This window comes from Eurytemora carolleeae, unplaced genomic scaffold (assembly GCF_000591075.1).
Source record: "Eurytemora carolleeae unplaced genomic scaffold, Eaff_2.0 scaffold768, whole genome shotgun sequence".
In the NCBI taxonomy this organism is placed as follows: domain Eukaryota; kingdom Metazoa; phylum Arthropoda; class Copepoda; order Calanoida; family Temoridae; genus Eurytemora; species Eurytemora carolleeae.
The window spans coordinates 76,630-98,364 of NW_019396673.1; the positions used below are offsets into that span (position 1 = coordinate 76,630).

A 21,735-nucleotide genomic window follows, 5' to 3' on the forward strand; every position below is an offset into this window, starting at 1 on the left:
GTAAATATATCGTAGAAGCATTAATAGTAAATTCTGATATTTTAAATCAAATTAGATGCAACGCCACTACGCCTGCTGCTTATTCGTGGGTCAGCAGTTTTAGAATTAACGCGGAAGGAAGTGTGTGGGGGGGGGGTGAATAGAAGATGATGGAGAAGGGGTAGGGGGAAAAGTAGAAGTTGGTAGGAATGTAGGAGGGAAGGGGAAAGAAGAAAAAATTGATTGGGAAGGAAGGTAGAATGGGGAAATTGGAGAAAAAGTGGATGAAGAGGGAAGCAAGGTGTAAAAGGAAAACAGGAAGAATAAGTAAGGTGAAAAGAAGGAAACGGTTAAAGAAAGGTCGGCTTAGGGATGGGAAAAGGTCAAAAGCAGGAAGGTAAAAGGTAGGATGGAAATGATAAAAATGGAAGCAGGAGGAAGGTAGGAGTGGGAGGGAATAGGAGGCAAAGAGCAGCAAGACGGAAGGTAGGAGGGCGAGGGAAAGAAAAAAAATATGAAAAAGATGAAAGTAAGGGGGAAAAGGTAGGAAAGAGGTTATAAGGGGAAGGTAAAATTGAAGGAGGAAGAAGAAAGGAGGGAGTTAGGAAAAGGTGCAGAAAAATGAAAGGTATGAGGAATAGAAAGGGAAAAGCTAGAAGATAGGAAAGGAAGGAAAAAACGGAAAAGGTGTAAAAAGCTAGAAGGGAAATGATAAAACAGCAGGGAAAACTGAAAAACGCAGGAAAAAGAGAGATAAGAAGGGAAAAACAAGGGGAACGCATGAAGGTAGGAAAGGGAGAAAAAGAAGGAAAGAGTGTGGAAATGGGGGAAAAGGTAAAGGAGTAAGTGGAAAAGCAGGGTAGAACGCTGTAAAAAGAGAGATGGGAAAAACAAAAGCAAGGAAAAGCATTATGAAGGTAGGAAAAGGAGGAAAAGGTAGAGAAGAGGAAGGGGAAAAGCAGGGAAAAACGCAATAAAAAGAGATATAAGAGGAAAAAACAGGGGAAAAGCATGAAGGTAGGAAAGGAAGAAAAAGAAGGAAAAGGTGGAGAAAAGGTTGAAGGGAAATGGAAAAGAAGAGGAAAGGAAAACCCTTTCTTCCTTTCCTTGGAAATTCGAATACAAATTGTTTAAATTCTTGGGATCGAGAAAGAAGGATGACTGAAGGGATGAATGAATGAATGAATGAATGAATGAATGAATGATTTAAGAAATATCTAGTTTTTTGCTTTCACTATTTGTAAGCGTAGTTTTTTCCATATAAGGAAATTAGTCTAGAAAATACATTCTGCATACCTTTTCATCAATATATCAACTTATCCATCTACCTATCTATCTATCTATCCATCTATCATTTCATCTACTAATCTATTTATCTATCTATCTATCTATCTGTAAGACTAAGCGTGATTTTGATGATCTAAGCAAATTATTGAAATATTTCCAATGGGTTGAGAAAAGTGAGAACTTGAGAAGTAAAAATGTTGCTAGCCAAAACTTTTATATTAAAAATTTATAAATAAATATGGACGCTCGATATTAAAAAACTTTATATAGTTTTAAAATGTTTTAGTTTTATAATTCATTTTCTTTTTGTTCCTTCTCTTTGAATTTACAATCTCGAATTTTATTTTTGGATTGACATTTAGTTAGTGAATTTGTCAGGTGGTTATTAATAGATATTTACTGAGTTATGAGTTATGAGCTACAGCTATACAGCTATACAGCTTTACAGCTTTACAGCTATACAGCTATACAGCTATACAGCTATACAGCTATACAGCTATACAGCTATACAGCTATACAGGTCTGCAGCTATACAGCTATTCAGCAATGCAGCTATACAGCTATGCAGCTATGCAGCTATACAGCTATACAGCTATACAGTTATACAGCTCTGCAGCTATACAGCTATACAGCAATGCAGCTATACAGCTATACAGCTATACAGCTATGCAGCTATACAGCTATGCAGCTTTGCAGCTATGCAGCTAAACAGCTATGCAGCTATGCAGCTATGCAGCTATGCAGCTATACAGCTAAACAGCTATACAGCTATACAGCTGTACAGCTATACAGCTATACAGCTATACAGCTATGCAGCTATAACAGCTAGTTAGAATCAGTTTAATTTCCAGCGAAACTTTGCCATATCATATGTAAGTTTAATTGAAATAAAACTGATTCATGCCTACATAAAGGAATTGAATTTTTGCCGCAAACTCAAATTTGTTAATCCATATCTCTTTGCAACCGTTGCCGAATTTAATGAATTTGAACTACGTCGTTGAACCTCCAATCATCGATTCAAATTGCGCGCTGACTTGAACACTGACTAAATTTAAAGTTGAACCAATCTGTTTGAACCACGTCTAATGTTTGAACTGCCTCTAGGCTCGGTTCAAATTCTTTAAATACGGCCTCTGATGGTTTAAACATTTGATATTTCAAACTTAGATTATTTGATCTAACAGAAATTACAGATTAAAATATCTAAAGTCAACGACATTTTGGGGCAAAGATATAGGGATTAAAAACAGAGTTTGAGGAAAAGACTCAATTTCTTTCGCCACTAAGGAATGATTCATATATATCATATATATATCATATATATCCTGTTGTGTCTTAAATATACTCTTTATGTGTACTGTACAGCTCGCTCTAGTTGCTTAAAGGGACAGACCGGTTATGTAAGGTAGTTAAACTGAGTATGCAGGGTTGTGCACAAATTCTTTAGGATTCATTTGAAAAATATAAAAACGTTTCCACGATGTATAAATACTGAGTTTGAGCGGAAAGTCAAAAGTTAAAAATCATGAATTTGGGTGGGTACGTTTTCAGAAACGGTTTTTTATAAATATATAAAATATAGTAAAAATTATATCGTAAAATAATTTAGATGTTTAGGAGCATATTATCAAAATAAATTTGTCAATTATTTCTTTTTCATTATTATATTGAATTTCTTATTTTCTATGAATTTGTTCGCAGATATCTTCAAATTCTTCAAATGTCGTCTTTTAATAAGAATTCCAGAAAATCTGCAGAAAATCTTTGTGATTGAAGAGAGATTACAGAAACTAGTAATTGAATAAGATTACTTATTTTCGATGATAAGAGTTAATTGTTATTTTCTCAACCTGTTCCTAAACAACTAAGTTTACTGAAGAATTTTGTTTACATTTTTTGTCGTCGTTATTTAATAATTAAAAAAAAAAACAATTCTAAAAACGTATCCACCAAAAAGTACGACTTTGCCCTCAAACTCAGGATTTACAGATCTTAAAAAAGTGTTATATGTCTCAAATGAATCCTAAAGAATTTGTCCACAACACTGCATACTCAGTTTAACTACCTTACATAACCGGTCTGTCCCTTTAAAAGTCGGTTAAGCACTTGAAATTATCCGGAGTTTACAGTGTAATCTTTTAAATACAGTCGCTGAACACATAACAATCTCGCTAGAGGGAGATGATTGATTTGGCGTACCGTACAGTTTTTTCTTCTGTATGGATACTAATGTGCTGTATAACTTGCTCTAGCTGCCCAGAGGTCGGCCAGGTACTCCAAATGTTTTGGAGTTATCAAGTAATCAAGTATGAATTACAAATCCATATTTTTTTAACTGTTTATTTTCAGTTGTGGTTTCTCTGCAAAAGGGAATTAAGTAAATAATTTTAGGGTCAGAAGAACGACAATATCTTCCACATTTTAAATCCTATTAGAGTACAGTCATGCATTGCCATCTTTGCATGATGGATCACTTAAAATTATGCTTTAAGTCACTTTAGTGCTCTACAGAATGAGACATGTTAATAATTAATTATTTTAAATGGTTGGTTTCGATTTTCTCTAGGTCTGTTTTATTCGAGATTTATTTTTGCTCAATTTGAGAGAGATGGAACCATTTCAAACAAATTGAAATTTTTCAGATGAAAAGCAAAAAGTAAATTGAATTTAAACATCAGAGAGCCGAGTTCTTAGATGATATTTTTACTTTAAAAATCTCTAAATTTGTATTTTTCTCACTTTTCTTATATTTGGGTGAAAAGAAAAAGGAAATAAAGTAGTTTTCAATATAAATTCTTTATTTTTAGTAATTAGAAAATTCCAGTAAAAGTTGAGAACAAATTAGACTCTAACTAATAGTTATTAAAGGGACTGTAAGCGTAATTCTAAGTGACCCTCCATGCAAAGAGGACAATGACCGATTTACAACGTTACCCTTTAAACCTTTAACTGTTCATGGAGATCTATGTGTTTGATTCCATCGTAAACCGCTTGGATTCAGCTGTAGGATGCAGTGTGCGCTGTGTTTAGAGTAAATTCAACAGCTGATGCGTTAACTTTGTCCCTTCACATTACCAAGTATTTCAAATCTAAAGCAATTTTTAAAAAAAACGCAAGATAGTTAAAACGTTTTTTCGTAAAGGATTTACGTTTTTATCTTTTTATGAAAGCACTTTTATGAGCTTATTTATAGTCATGTTTTATTTTGAAATAGCAGTTTTTTATCACGTATCACTTAAAAACGTTTTAGTGTTGGGTTTTCATTATTTATTATTGCACAAAATACCACGTTTTCATTTTAAAATAACAGGGTTTTATCACAAAATACCACGTTTTCATTGTAAAATAACAGGGTTTTATCACAATAAAAGATCGAGAACGGCACGATTTCATTGTTTAATGTTAGTTTTATTGTCAATATAACATAAAAGATGCCACATTTTAACTTTAGAGTTGGTTGTTTGAAAGTACTGGCAGTACGAGTTCAGCTTATAAAATTGAATTTTGATAAATGATAAAATGTGAATGTAAGATATTTGTATATCTATTTGAAAATTCATTAAATTGACAAGATCTGTCAATTCTCAAAACATTTTCAAATATAGATTAATTCTTTGTAATCATCAAAATGTTTTACGTAAGTCTCAGAACAAGACTAAAAATCATAATGTTTACAAAAGAAACAATTGTTTACATCATCTACTGTATGTTAGTAAAGCTTTTCGTGGGTATAATGTTACATCGTCTATACGCAACATCCCCCCTACTAAACTTCTTACCTACTAACTTTCCGACCTACTGCAATATCGATCATATGCCAGCTGTTTATTTGTGTATAATTTGAGGGTTAGGTTAGGTTTAGACAATTTCTGGGCCGAGCGGTGCGGCTAGGACAGGCTAGGAGGCCGGGCGCTGCAGCTGTAGCGGATTTGTCGTAGGTCAGAAGTGTAGTATAGCGGATTTCCGTAAATACGCCACCCTTTCGTGATCCGTAGGATACAGGGGACCTAGTGTTGCAGCTATAGAAGGATACACCGGACCTAGGGCTGTGGCTAAAGAGGGATACAAGGGACCGAGTTCTGCGGCTAGAGAGGGATACAAGGGACCGAGTTCTGCGGCTAGAAGGGATACAAGGGACCGAGTTCTGCGGCTAGAGAGGGATACAAGGGACCGAGTTCTGCGTCTAGGGAGGAATACAGGGGACCGATTGTTGCGGCTAGTGAGGTATACGGATTACGGGGTACAAAGTGCTGCGGCTAGGGATGAATACAGAGGGCCTAGTGCTACGGCTAGGGGAGAATAAAGGGGACCTAGTGTGTGGCTAGGAAGGGAAACAGAGAACCTAGTGCTGCGGCTCAGGAGGGATACAGGGGACCTATTGCTGCGGCCAGTGAGGGATACGGGGAACCTAGTGCCCTGACTAGGGAGGGATACAAAGAACCTAGTGTTGAGGCCAGGGAGGGATGCAGGGGACCTAGTGCAGTGACAAGGGAGGGATACAGGGAACCTAGTGCAGTGACAAGGGAGGGATACAGGGGACCTAGTGCAGTGACAAGGGAGGGATACAGGGGACCTAGTGCAGTGACAAGGGAGGGATACAGGGGACCTAGTGCTGCGGCTAGGGAGGGATACAGGGAACCTAGTGCAGTGACTAGGGAGGGATACAGGGGACCTAGTGCAGTGACTAGGGATTCGAAATTTTAAATAGAAAGTCAAAACATTTCAAGTCCTTTGCTCAAAACATAAATATTTTACTTGAATTGTGTCAAAATAAACTTATTGAGCGTCAAAACTAGAAACACTGGACAATTTCACATGAATAATAAATCAAACCTAACCTGTAAATAAAATTTTAAATGTGAAATATATTATATAAATGTATAGATTGTTTACTTACAGAACGCGATTGAATTTAAGAAACCGAATGCATCACGTGAAACTAAAGTAAAATGTACTTAAGATTAAAATCTTATATGTTTTCCATCATAACTCCTCTTATTGAAGAGCTATTTAGAAGCATAAAAATGTTTTGAATTTATGATATGTAATCAAGTAAATTTGCTTTTCTTACACTTGTGCTTAAAATCAGAACTAGAGGAGCTACGGAGTCACAAAGTCGTAACAACAATGTCAATTGCATTTGACCTTTGGCTCCTGGTTAGTTTGCTGTGGCATTTAATTTAAAAGTTGTCAGAGTGGATATCGTGATCAAAATTTGTAGATCCTTTCAGATTAAATAAATGGAGTCATTTGCCACAGATCCTTTTTTAATTCATACATCTTTGCAACCCAATGTCGTACACCTTAGATATTTTAAACTATATAAATTATTTTTAACTCAAGTTTAAAATAAAAAAGTTTACACCATCAGATTGCAAAGATATAGAGATTATAAAAAAGGTTGTGGCACAGACTAAACTCCTTCGAAGAAGCCCTTGCAACCTGAATTTCATATCATAGTTTTCCGTTTTCATGAGAACATATACTCATGCCCAAACTTGTGTGCAGGGGTTCTTTAAAAGGTTCTATCGTTGTAAAGAAGGGAATGCCAGATTCACAGAAGTACACTCGAGTCCGTAATCTGATCAATAATAAAACATGCTTCTCTGGCTTGAAAAGTGTTAAATCTGATATCACAATTGCTTCAAACACAAAAAATAGATTTCGTTCATTAATACTTGATCAGACAAACCAGTACCGTTATGAATCGAAGATGCTTCTTTATCCATCTAGGGTCACTTAATATAACGTTTAATAACACTATTATTGCTCTTTTGTGAAGAAGATTATGAATATGAGACTTTGGTATAATCCACGGCCCGCTTATATGTATGCTTCTATCTACCGATCTATACTATTCGGGCTAGTGTACATGTAACTTTGTCGGTGGGCTACGCAGCTGTTATATCTGAGTGGACACTAGATATTTTTAGGAAATTTCTAAAACCTCTGCATAGAAAATTTTAGGTTTTACTATAACAAATTTTTATTCTGGCTATTGTTCATTCTATTAAAATAATTTTTACTTTTAAAAAAGTTTGAAGTGAAGTTCAGGGTCCAAATTAGAGAAGAACTTTGTTAGATAGTGGGCCCTGAAGTAAGCAGAAATGAGATACTGTAGCTAAAATCTTGTGATCATAGCATTTTCTTCAAAGAGTTGGTAGCATCAAAGGCGCCTTGGTTTCAGAATTCCAAAATGTGGTCTGCCGTTTTTGTACCTTAAGAATTGACCAAGATATTGAGAAATTTGTTTTAAAAAATTCTAAATATTAAATATAACCAGGGTTGTTTAAATTTTTAGTATCTCCAACAATTTTTATAATACAAAGAAAGAGGCTAAATCTTATCAAGTTTTAAAGACTTACAATGTTTTTCTTTACTCCTTTCATCTATTAACTTTACGAAAACCAAAGACAAATTGTAAGTTCCAGGGTCCAATGTCTAACGTACTGCATAACACCCCTGCAGCGAAAAAATCACATCAAACCTTGACTATGATATATCCATTCTATTATATATCCATGGTATAATCCTTATTTATCAAACGTTTTTATTAAATCCAAAGTTAACCTTTGACAAGTTTAGACCTTCTAAAAATAACCTTTTTGCAATTCTTATGTCAAAATAATATAATTAGGCCCAAGAATGATTTTTCCGTTAATGAGAAGGAATCCCGTGTTCATTTAGCGAATATTTGTTTTATCTCAATTTAAAACATGTCAACGTAATATAATTAAAAAGTCAAATTTTTGATGTGATTTGCAGTTTTTAAATAACTTAGATTCCCAAAGTGTCAACATTTTGCTACATTTAATTTTGTCAAAATACGTTTTGACATGAAGATAAACAGCTAATGAATATTATCAAAACCTTCGATAACCTTGAAAATAGTAAAGAATTTTAACTTTTTAAAGTAGCGTTATTGTGTATATACTACTATGCATCTTCTATTTTAATTGTGAACATGTTCTCTTTGAATACATTGTAAAACAAACAAAAAACAAAAAGTTTCTCGGATATTATAAAAAAATTTCGTGGATTTTCAAAATTTTCAAAAATCACATTTGTTAGAGGCAAAATCTTAAAAATTCAATCATCCATAAACCTTCCCTGAGACTCGTGGTTCCAAAACTTTTTTTGCCCGATTGGTTCAGCCGTTTTGACGTTTATTGGATACAAAAAGAAAAACAAACAGACAGCCATATGAAGGTATATAACCGACGCGTACACTAAATAAATTAGTATATTTTTGCATGAAATTAAGGCCATTAATGTAAATGAATTAAAATAATTTTAACTGAATATCATCTCGATTTATTTTCTAGAAATCATATTTCTAGCACTTATATCTGTAGCAAAAATCTAATTTATCTCAAAACCATTAATAAGTTTTCCAGATCTTTTGAATTAGTTGTAATCTAGGATTTAAAAGAAGTGAGAAGCTACTACTCTCATCATTAGTTCGACAGTTTGTGGATAAACAAGATGTTATTCACGGGCAGCCGTAGTAAATTTGAATTTCCGAGCCGGGTCAACCTTTCCGGTCCCAGTTTGTACTGTACCGCACGGACATTGACTTAATTAAGCAGACAATCAACAGGACTAGCCGGGGCAACAAGGTTGACGCGGTCAGACTTTATGCTTCATATAGGTTTAATTTACTTTTACAAAACAGGTAGAGGTGCGTGTATTAAATGTTTTGCCTGTGCGGGAGCCAATTATAATGATGGTCTGGGAAGCTGAAATTGAAATTATTGCTTTTAGTCTTTTATGCTCCAGGAATAAATTTTCCATGGGAATTCTTCTACGGAGAGGGCCAATAACTGTAGTTTTATGGGAACATTCTGTAGAAAAAGAGTTGTGTAGAGGGGGGGGGGAGACATTACATTAAACCTTGAAAAGGCAAGACAGTGCAGTGCAGTTAGAAAAAAATTTCAGTGTACCTTATAAGTTTGCATTTGAGCGCTGTTATTGACACTTATGTTTTCAGAGATATAAAATGACAATCTTGTAAGTAAAGGTAAAAAATATCCGGTCTGGATCAGCTTAGTAAACTTCCTAGAACGGTCAAGTTTAAGGTTGCCGAAGAAGTTATTTTGCAATAAAATTCTAATTGCAGGCGAAATATTTATCAAAACATACTGCAATACAATTCAATACAATACAATACAATACAATACAATACAATACAATACAATACAATACAATACAATACAATACAATACAATACAATACAAACAAATCTTTCCATCTAAAGTCACACTTTGACCACCCCTGCTTCTAGCATACCGATCTCACATGAGTTTACGTGTATAAATTCATTCAAATCTAAATATTTCCTTCAGTTTAATCCAACCCACAGACCTCTCAGGACTGACACTATGTCCCGAAAGAATTCCCGCTGCGGGGTGATGTCCCAGCGCAACTCCCGTTGCAGTTCGGTAGAACCCCTGGACATTCTAGAAGAGGAACCAGAGTTTAAACATTTCATCAATAGGTGGCAATGCTTTCATTGTTTTTACTGACGTCAAAGATTGAAAAAGATAAAAAAAAAATGATATCTTGAACCATTTAAAAGGACAGCAAAATATGAAATAAGTAACTGATGAAAAAACTGAGAAGTAGAAAAAATAAATTATTTTCCCTAAATGAACTCTAAATATGAAAAAAGATGGCTTAAAACAGGATGAAATGCTAAAAGGATGATATGATGAATGAGTATAAAAACAGTAGGATGAAATGCTAAAAGGATGATATGATGAATGAGTTTAAAAACAGTAGGATGAAATGCTAAAAGGATGATATGATGAATGAGTATAAAAACAGTAGGATGAAATGCTGAAAGGATGATATGATGAATGAGTTTAAAAACAGTAGGATGAAATGCTAAAGGTTGATATGATGAATGAGTATAAAAACAGTAGGATGAAATGCTAAAAGGATGATATGCTGAATGAGTATAAAAACAGTAGGATGAAATGCTAAAGGTTGATATGATGAATGACTTTAAAAACAGTAGGATGAAATGCTAAAAGTATGATATGATGAATGAGTTTAAAAACAGTAGGATGAAATGCTAAAAGGATGATATGAATGAGTTTAAAAACAGTATGGATGAAATGCTAAAAGGATGATATGATGAATGAGTATAAAAACAGTAGGATGAAATACTAAAAGGATGATATGATGAATGGGTTTAAAAACTGTAGGATGAAATGCTAAAAGGATGAAATGATGAATGAGTTTAAAAACAGTATGATGAAATGCTAAAAGGATGATATGATGAATGAGTATAAAAACAGTAGGATGAAATGCTAAAGGTTGATATGATGGATGAGTATAAAAACAGTAGGATGAAATGCTAAAAGGATGATATGATGAATGACTTTAAAAACAGTAGGATGTAATGCTAAAAGGATGATATGATGATTGAGTTTAAAAACAGTATGGATGAAAGGCTAAAAGGAAGATATGATATATAAACTGAAGTAATGAATACATAATTGGATCATGGACGGAAAGATATGAAAGGATGAATAACATAAAGGATAATAAAATAAAAAAAATAAAGATACAACAGGATAAGGATAGATAATAGATTGAATAGTTGAAAGATGAATTAATGAATAAAAGAATGAAAGGATAACAAACTAATTGCAAGAATAAATATGTAAGGAAAAGGGTAATAAGTAAAGCATAAAATAATAGGATGAATGATATGATGTTAACTGTCAAGATGAATAATAGGTTAAATGGCAAGATGAATAATAGGTTGAATGGCAAGATAAATAACAGGTTGAATGGCAAGATGAATAATAGGTTGAATGACAAGATGAATAATAGGTTGAATGGCAAGATAAATAACAGGTTGAATGACAAGATGAATAATAGGTTAAATGACAAGATAAATAACAGGTTGAATGGCAAGATGAATAATAGGTTGAATGACAAGATGAATAATAGGTTGAATGGCAAGATAAATACTAGGTTGAATGACAAGATGAATAATAGGTTAAATGACAAGATAAATAATAGGTTGAATGGCAAGATGAATAATAGGTTGAATGACAAGATGAATAATAGGTTGAATAGCAAGATGAATAATAGGTTGAATGACAAGATGAATAAGAGGTTAAATGAAAAGATGAATAATAGGTTGAATGGCAAGATGAATAATAGGTTGAATGACAAGATGAATAATAGGTTGAATGACAAGATGAATAAGAGGTTGAATGACAAGATGAATAATAGGTTGAATGGCAAGATGAATAATAGGTTGAATGACAAGACGAATAATAGGTTGACTGACAAAATGAATAATAGGTTGAATGGCAAGATGAATAATAGGTTGAATGACAAGATGAATAAGAGGTTGAATGACAAGAAGGTTGAATGGCAAGATGAATAATAGGTTGAATGACAAGACGAATAATAGGTTGACTGACAAAATGAATAATAGGTTGAATGGCAAGATGAATAAGAGGTTAAATGGCAAGATGAATAATATGTTGAATGACAAGATGAATAATTAATGAATGATTAGGCAAGAAGTTCTTGCTGAGGATGAGTTTGAGGATGAAGATGGAAGTCAGGCTAAACCAGAACAGAGAAACAGGTTTCACATTCAACTCAAGCATAAAACCTTTTTAACTACAATGAGAACCAGAAAATTCTGGATTAATAATACGACTGTTAGACTCAAGATATAACTTGAAAAAGTCCAATGAACATGAGACACAGCAATTGTACAGCGTAAACGGGCCCAATTTACTTAATAAAGGATTTAATATGTTACTGGTAAAACTATTTGCTTTTTAACAACATGAAATACATTTAATATTTTACTGTAATGTGGTCTGATATTCATATTCCTCAGTTTTCTGGTTCTCACTGTATAAAAGCTCTAATTTTGGAACTTTTGGTAAAGGTAAAAATGTAAATATTTCCTGTTGCAGACGTGTATCCACAGCTTCATCTAACTTCAACTCTCAATGTCCGAGCAGAACATGGTCAAGAAGATCATCTCCAACACGTGGAGAGCTTCTTAGAGCAGATGATGAGGTAGTTACGTGGATTAAACGTCCTTATTCCAGAGAACTGTGCCTTTCAATCCCAATTTGACCTTTAAACATATTTTTTCCCCTTTTCTCTTTTTTTCTCGGCAAATGCGTTTTAAACGAAAAAGTGTGAAAAGACAGCTCCGTAAGTTAAAAGATTGTTGATTTATAGACGAACACGTGATTGAATTCAAACAGATGTAACCGGTGAGTCCCGGGGTGTATTTATAGAAATACTATCGGACATCGGTATGCTTGGAAAAATACAATTTGACTTCTTCTCAGACAAAATAGGACCCATTACCCAGGATTTTAGAATTTTAAAGGCTGGTCTTTTTATGAACTATGCCCTATCAAAGTACAAGGATTTTTTTCCATCAATGCCCCCCTTTTCTTTATTTTGGATCAGTTTTAATTGTGAATTTATTTATTAATAGATTGATTGATTTTGTTATTGATTGATTGAGTAATTGATTATTTGATTGATCTTTTGGTTGATTAATAGATTGATTGGTCGATTAATTGATTGATTGGTTGATTATTTTATTGATTGATTAATTCATTGATTAATTGATGCAGATGGTAACTGTCAGCAGAGGAGGAATGACAATGACAATCCCGCGGCACCTTGCGCACCACGTGCCTCCAGTTCTAATCGGAAAACTAGACGATGAAGGTCAATATACTTCTTTATTCTAGAAAAAGTACACAAATTAATCTGGATTTGTTTTTTCCTAGTGTCTATTTAAAATAGCAGAAGTATTTTTTTTGGCTGAAATATTGCCTTATAAAAGTTAACTTAATTTTAATCACAAGATGTTACATGAAACCCGGCCGGCCATCGATTCTTTCGTCTCTTCAAAAAAATGCTTCTTAATTATTGTAATGATTTTATCAAATGAGCACAACTTCAGATTTCACACTTTTCTGTTAAGTGAACATTTTTCTTTCCATTTATTGACACAAACTCGGACCCAAATTTAGCTTAATTGATTTTAAATGTTTTGATTTTAAACGTTTGACATTTTCCTGGTGTAATCACATATTTGAGTGCAAGAAACTTCTAAATTTAGTTCGAATTCTCAATGTTTTGAATCCAAATGCAATTACAGAAACATTGAGATTTAAATCTTTTTAAATTTCCGAAATAATTTCATGCGAAATATTTATCAATTTCCAAAAATTACAAAATTGTGTAAAATTATCAGAATTGAAAATTCTTCTTTTTATTACAAATCACATGATATATCTCTAAACCCTGTTGTTGTAGACCTAACATATCTCAAACTAAATATTCTGATAGATCAACTCATCTAAGTATAATTAAAGTGTCCCAAAATGTTTACATTGCGGTGTCATTTTCCCTTTAAAAGTCAACCCACTCGATTTAGAATCAACCAATTATAATATTTTGTGGTTCTGCTTAGATTCCCAATCAAAATTAGAAACAATTCGGTCAAGGGGCTCATGAGTTTGGATTGAAAATACAAGCGGAGATTATTTCTATATGTATATAGATGTAATATGTATGTAGGAAGAGAGCTTTGTGATCAAATGTGTAAACAAGGATATACTCCAGAGGAAATTGTCGAGTTCTTTAAAACATGGGTCTCAAGCAGGTACTATTTTAGGCTTCAAGGGGAGTTATGATGTTGCCAACCCCCCCCCCCCCCATAGAAATATTTAATGTTCCTTAAAACTATGGAACCGAAAATTATAGACAAAAATGCTAAAGCAAAACCTGTAATTTGAAATAATATTTTTTTCTTTTTTTCTAAACTTTTTCTCTTGTCTAGAAATATGTTTTCTTCTACTCTAGAATGAAGATTGAGAGGTACATGAAAACTTTTATGGAACAAGGGCATAGGGCCAGTGACAAGGTACATATATTATATTTAGATTGTCAATGGTTTATCACGTGGTTTATGACTTTCATCAAAAATGACGATGGTTAAAATTAAAATGATGGTTTTGATGATGATGATGATGATGATGATTATGTTGATGTTAATAATGATCATGATTATGCCTGTATTCTAGGACAAGATGCGTATGATCATGAAGCTGATGGATGGAAAGAACATGAGTGAGAGGGATTTCTTGGATCTCATAAACTCTCAGTTCGGAGATGCTGGGAAGGCAGAGTTGGAGCGCCTAATGAAGAGTGGAATGACAATGCAGGTATAGTGTAGGAACATTTCTCATTTATCATTCAGGAGAAAATTAAGAAAAAATTTATTAATTAAGATTACATATAATTTTATTTAAATGATTCCCAAAAACATGAATATCTTAAGGATTGTCTGGAGAAAAATAGTCTTTAAATACAGGGTTGCCCACAAGTGATGAGACTTAATTAAGCTTATAAATGGTATACATTAAACTATCAGGAAAAGTAGGAAATAAGTTTACAGCTGAAAGGAACCACAAATGTAAGAGTAAAGCTGAAAGGAACCACAAATGTAAGAGTAAAGCTGAAAGGAACCACAAATGTAAGAGTAAAGCTGAAAGGAACCACAAATGTAAGAGTAAAGCTTAAAGGAACCACAAATGTAAGATTAAAGCTGAAAGGAATAACAAATGTAAGAGTAAAGTTGAAAGGAACCACAAATGTAAGAGTAAAGCTGAAAGGAACCAAAAATGTAAGAGTAAAGCTAAAAGGAACCACAAATGTAAGAGTAAAAATGAAAGGAACCACAAATGTAAGAGTAAAGCTGAAAGGAACCACAAATGTAAGATTAAAGCGGAGAGGAAACACAAATGTAAGAGTAAAGCTGAAAGGAACCACAAATGTAAGAGTAAAACTGAAAGGAACCACAAATGTAAAAGTAAAGCTGAGAGGAAACACAAATGTAAGAGTAAAGCTGAAAGAAATCACAAATGTAAGAGTAAAGCTGAGAGGAAACACAAATGTAAGAGTAAAGCTGAAAGGAACCACAAATGTAAGAGTAAAGTTGAAAGGAACCACAAATGTAAGAGTAAAGCTGAAAGGAACCACAAGTGTAAGAGTAAAGCTGAGAGGAAACACAAATGTAAGAGTAAAGCTGAAAGGAATCACAAATGTAAGATTAAAGCTGAAAGGAACCACAAATGTAAGAATAAAGAGGAAAGGAACCACAAACGTAAGATTAAAGTTGAAAGGAACCACAAATGTAAGAGTAAAGCTGAAAGGAACTACAAATGTAAGAGTAAAGCTGAAAGGAACCACAAATGTAAGAGTAAAGCTGAAAGGAACAACAAATGTAAGATTACAGCTGAAAGAAAACACAAATGTAAGAGTAAATTCTTCTCTGAAGTCTCATTCTTCGTGGTTTATAAACTGAAGTATTTTGCAAAGAAAAAAAAGCAAGTTGACAGCAACAGAGCAAGTTTTGGACCGTTGTCTTTGTGGATAACCCTGTACGAAAAGTTACAAAGCTAAATGAAACATTGAAAGAAAATATGAGCGAATGAAAGGATGAAAGGAAGTATGGGTGAAAGGAAGTATGAATAAAAGGGTAAAATAAATAAAGGAATGACATCATGAATGAATTAATGAAAGAAAGAATAGTTGGATAAAAGGATGAATCAAAGAATGAATGAATGAATAAATGATTGTCTAGGAAGCTATGGAAGCGTTTATGAAGAGTGCTGAAACTAAGGAGAAGGAAGAGCTGAAAGCAAAACTTCAGAAAATCCTTGAAAACACAAATATGACCAAGGAAGAAAAATTTCAGGTAAAATTTCATTTTTTTCTAATCAATCAATAAATAGGCGGACACGAGGGGTCAGTCCTAGTATTTATTAGGATTGATTAGACCTTCAAACATTCATATTTAAAGTTTTAATGCAAAAGACTGTTCAGAAGCAACTTTGGATAAGGCATTTTGAATATATTAATTAGGATTTTTTCATTAATTAACTATAATTTGATAAGAAAATAATTTTCCATTAATCGTTTACAATTATATATATTTGTATATATTTGATTTCTCCTATTTTGGTGTTAGTGTTTTTGTTTACATACAATAAACGTCAGAACAACATAACCTTTCAGGCCTACATTTTTCCAGGACATGATATGACTCCAGGAAATGTTCATGGCTAATCTAAAAAATTTAATTTTCTATTTCCCTTGGAAAACAGGAAAATATAAATAAAAAATGGTTTACTGGTAAAAGGAAGAAAGAATGGTATGAAAAGCAACGAATTACAGCTATAAAGATTGTTTGAATAAAGGTGGGCTAAGGGGCCTGAAAACCTAGTAATGATAGAATTGTTTAAGGCAATGTTAGCAGAAATGAGTGACGAAGATAAAGCAAAAATTCAAGCAATGCTTGACAGCGGAATGTCTATGAATGATGTTCTCAAACATTTTACAGGTATAAATCTTAAATAATAAACATCTAAACATTTTACATATATCTTAAACAATAAACATCTAAACATTTGACAGGTTTTCACCCAAAAAAAATAAAAATTGAAAGGTATACATTTTAAACAATAAACATCTGAATATTTTACAGGTGTAAATCTCATTTAACAGATATTCATCTAAAAAAATAAACATTTTACAGATAAACATTTAAAACATTTTAAAGATGAACATTCAAAACATTTTACAGATAAACATTCAAAACATTTTAAAGATGAACATTCAAAACATTTTACAGATAAACATTTAAACATTTTACAGATAAACATTTAAAACATTTTAAAGATGAACATTCAAAACATTTTACAGATAAACATTTAAAACATTTTACAGATGAACATACAAAACATTTTACAGATAAACATTCAAAACATTTTACAGATATGGATAAACTTCATCTTATCTTTCATTATTTAATAATAATAAAAATTAAAAAAATAAAGAATTATGGAACTGCTGTGTAAACTAAACTAATTAGTAGAACTTGAAGAAATATTTATTAGCTAGATTCGAATCCATTTCTCTGACAGGACTTTAATCCGCATCAAAATCCTTGAACAGTAAACATTCTTAACAAGGTGTAGTTAAACACATTGAACAATAAATATTTTAACAATGTTGAGAACTTTTCAACTATTTAGAATTCATTGCGCAGTGCAACGATAGAAAAGGTGTTGAAATCTTTATCAATGTATATAGAGGAGGTGGGGTGTACGATTAACATATTTGGAGGAATTTTTAAGCTAGGAAATCCATTGTATCTAACATATATATCATTCAACAGAAAAAGGTTTAAATCGGACATGATGTAGGATCACTTAAAATGACCAAAATAATCCCTTTAAACAAATCGTACTTTTAAATCCAGGATATTTGATATTATCCCAGATTAGAGCTTTCCTTAGATGTTACATTCCTGACATTTTTTACAAGATTTCAACATTTTAATCATAATCTTACACTTTAAGTATGATTTAGATCTAGACATATTTAAGATATCTTATCTTCGTTCCACTTAGATAATTAAGCATTCAATCAAAGAGTGAAAAGTAGGCGAGATTTATCCCTAGGCAACACAAAAAAGTTGAACAAAGATATATTCCTGGTTTACAGTGTACTTTCACACTTTTAGAGACAGAATTTAAAGAATTTGAGCTGCGTTGCAGAACTACCTGCTGCCGGTTCAAATTTGAACCACCACTGCAATGTTAAAGATTTAGGAAGGATTTGACTTGGTGGTTCAAAGAAACTGAGTTTTTGCCAAAATCTCCGATTTTCTAACCCGTATATCTTTGGAACCCTATGTCCCAAAACTTTGATATTTCAAACTTAGACGAAATTCTTTAAATTCTGTCTCACAAATTATTTATATTTATTTTTCAGGAGAGGATAACTTGTTGGATATGGATGGAAATAACAATGTTCCTGCTGGAAGTGATTTTGCTAAAAAATTCCAAGTATGCAACTTCGATAAACCACGTAAAACTTGTTGGAAAAGAAATCATTTAGTTCTAACTTTACAAGTATTTATTAAACTGCACTTAAATAATTTTTTTATTTAGTATTTTAGTCTAATAGCCCAACAGCTAAACTTTTAACTCAAAGGTTTACTATCATAAGACAACATATAGTTATGGTATAAACTCATTTTTAATAAGTATTTGTTAAACTGCGCTTAATTAATTTTTTTGTTTAGTTATTTAATCTAAGCTAAGCTAAGCTAAGCTAAACTAAGCTAAACTTTTAACTCAAAGGTTTACCATCATAAGACGACATATAGTTATGGTATAAACTCATTTTTAACCTTTAGCTTTCAGATGTAAAGAATTCTAGGTCTGGCATTAAAGTATCATTCTTTGTAAGTAACTCTGCATAATATCTATTTTCTAGGAGTTACTGAACGGAAAGAATCTAAGCGAGGAGGAGATGATGGCTCTTCTAAGGAGCCAGCTGGGCACCAACTCCAAGAAGGAGATGGAGGAGATGTTAAAGCAAGGATACACCATGCAGCAGATCCTGGAGCACTTCATGAAGAACGGGAAGACCGAGGAGGAGGAACAGCAGGAACGAGGGGGAAGTGACTTTGCAAAGAAGTTTAAGGTAATGTCATCTTCGTTCAATTCATGGGTTAAAAATTATAATTTACTGTTTATGGGGTTACAATTTTGCCATAATTTGCAATTTATTGGTTAACAAGTGCAATAGTTTGCAATTTATTGGTTTGCAATTGCAATAATTTGCAATTTATTGGTTTACAATTGCAATAATTTGCAATTTATTGGTTTACAATTGCAATAATTTGCAATTTATTGGTTTACAATTGTAATAATTTGCAATTTATTGGTTTACAATTGCAATAATTTGCTATTTTTTGGCTTACAATTGCAATAATGTACAATTAATGGGTTTAAAATTGCAATAATTTGCAATTTATTGGTTTACAATTGCAATAATGTACAATTAATGGGTTTTAAATTGCAATCCTTTTCAATTAATGGGTTTACAATAGAAATAATTTACAATTAATGGGTTAACGATTGCAATAAACTGCAATTCATGGGTTTAAAATTGCAATAGTTTGATACTCATTGGTTTACAATTGCAATAAATTGCAAATCATGGGTTTACAATTGCAACAATGTACAATATACTTTGCTTGTCTGTTTGTTTCTATCCGATAAAAGTCAAAACGGCTAAACCAATCCAACCCAAATTTGTGTGGCAACTCATATGATCCCGGGAAGGTGTTTAGATGGTAAACTTGAATATTTTTATCAGGAAATGTATAAATGTTTATTAGTACATTAGTACCTGTCTCTGACTGTATACTTACTGCGCAGGAAATGTATAAATGTTTATTAGTACATTAGTACCTGTCTCTGACTGTATAATTACTGCGCAGGAAATGTATAAATGTTTATTAGTACATTAGAACCTGTCTCTGACTGTATACTTACTGCGCAGGAAATGTATAAATGTTTATTAGTACATTAGTACCTGTCTCTGACTGTATACTTACTGCGTAGGAAATGTATAAATGTTTATTAGTACATTAGTACCTGTCTCTGACTGTATACTTACTGCGTAGGAAATGTTTGACGGGAAGAACATGAGCGAGGAGGAGATGCTGGAGGCTCTGAGAAATCAGCTCGGCACAAACTCCAAGAAGGAGATGGAGGAGATGTTGAAGCAAGGATACACGATGCAGCAGATTCTGGATCACTTCATGAAGAACGGGAAGACTGAAGAGGAGGAACAGAAAGAAACCTTGAGAAAAATTCAGGAGTGTGATTGATAAGATATTTTTGCATTCTGTCAGGGAGAAAATTTGCCAATTTGAAAGGATGATCGAACGTTAAAATATTAACATTCCTATCATTTAAAAATAATCTTTGCACTGCATCAGTAATTACGAAGATTGCACATCAAATTTTGACCATTCACACATTAATACTTTAGCATTACATTTATCACACGGAATAGGAGGCTTTCCAGAGTGGAAATATGTCGACTGAGGATAAGTTTAATTTCCTCCAGAAGAATCTTTCAGATGATGCCAAAGCAACCATGGAGCAGTTGTTGAAGCAGGGTTACACCATGGAGGAGATTATTGAGCTGTTTAAGAAGCATGGCAACGATATTGCAGGCCTAGACAGTGAATTGGCGAATCAGACAATTGAGTTTGATGCTGAGAGGCCGGATGCACATTTATACGCAAACAGAGACGTTTTTACAGTGATCAGCAAGGACGATATAACTGCTAAAATTCCATTTATGACGCCAAAGAACCAACCCTGCTCTTTTAAACAGTTCATAGAGACGGTAAAATCAGTAGTTGCAGGGAAAGGACTGACACACAGAGAAATTTTAGGTATTTTTTCTTTATACAAAAAAATTTATTTTGTCTTTTTTTCTTTTCTATGAAGCTATAAATCCTTCGACGTTGAAACTAAAGTAAACTTTACACTGTCCACCATGTTGGAATATTAAATTGCTACCCATATTAAAATTTAAATTTTTCCACCATATTGGAATCCATTACATCATATTGGAATATTATATTTTCCCGCCATATTACATTTTCCCGCTTTAATGGAATCTAAACTTTTTTAATTCTATACATTATTTCCGCAATATTTGTAACTTAAATTGTTCCACCATAATTTAAATTCCACTTTTCCTGGATATTTTCTTTCTGTTTAGACATCATGGAGTTCCGAATGGGCGGCTCCTTCCTGGCTGATATGCGAAGTTTAAGGAAGGCGGGGCACAATCTACCACACATAGTTAGTTTCTTTCTCAAGAAGGATGTAGAGAAGAGACAGGAGACAAGAAGGTTGACCAGGCTTCTGGCTGATGCTAAGGTAGGATTTAAACAGTTACTATACCCGATTTACAATGGTACTTTTTTTTAAACCTTTAGAGTTACAAAAAGGAAGAAAGAAGTCTCTGTTGCAACTTTAGATATAGAGCCAGTGTAAACACATCAAATGTAAAGGTTGATGCGCACATAGAGCTGAGAAGAGAAGCAATCAAACAACAGTGGGGAATACAGCTCAGCTATACTTATAGGTCAGATAATAATAAAAATGATGATAATAATAAAACCCCCCATCCCTTCTATTATCCAGCTCCCCCCCTCTCCCTCCCTTCTCTTTATCTAACTCGATCCCCCTCCATCCATGCATCCTCAATCTATATATAAAATTCTGTGTCCCAACCCAATCTTCTCCGCCTCGAATATAAATGTTCCATTAATTCCCTTGGAATAATCTTCTACTTCATACTTGAACCAAGATTATATATTTCAAGGACGGACAGAGACAAGATTATATATTTCAAGGACGGACAGATACAAGATTATATATTTCAAGGACGGACAGCTAGAGACAATTGTTTATATTCATCTAATTTCAGATCTCCGTTAATTGTTTTCATTCATTTCTTTTCAGTCCTAATACAGAAACTTTCGGATCAATTTATGACTTGAATAAA

General features: G+C 33.1%; 1 protein-coding gene across 1 annotated transcript; it reads left to right on the forward strand.

The window, feature by feature from the left end:
* Positions 1–239: 239 nt before the first annotated feature.
* Positions 240–21,445, forward strand: LOC111707212 (uncharacterized). Its single transcript, XM_023480270.1, has 18 exons — positions 240–376; positions 5,595–5,944; positions 8,692–8,773; positions 9,554–9,766; positions 11,813–11,884; positions 12,225–12,330; positions 12,906–13,002; positions 13,861–13,945; positions 14,146–14,206; positions 14,367–14,507; positions 15,929–16,042; positions 16,591–16,687; positions 18,124–18,197; positions 18,631–18,840; positions 19,829–20,023; positions 20,224–20,611; positions 20,944–21,104; positions 21,239–21,445. Exons 1-18 carry the CDS (start codon positions 240–242, stop codon positions 21,443–21,445), a joined length of 2,790 nt encoding a protein of 929 aa, XP_023336038.1.
* The last annotated feature ends 290 nt before the right edge of the window (positions 21,446–21,735 follow it).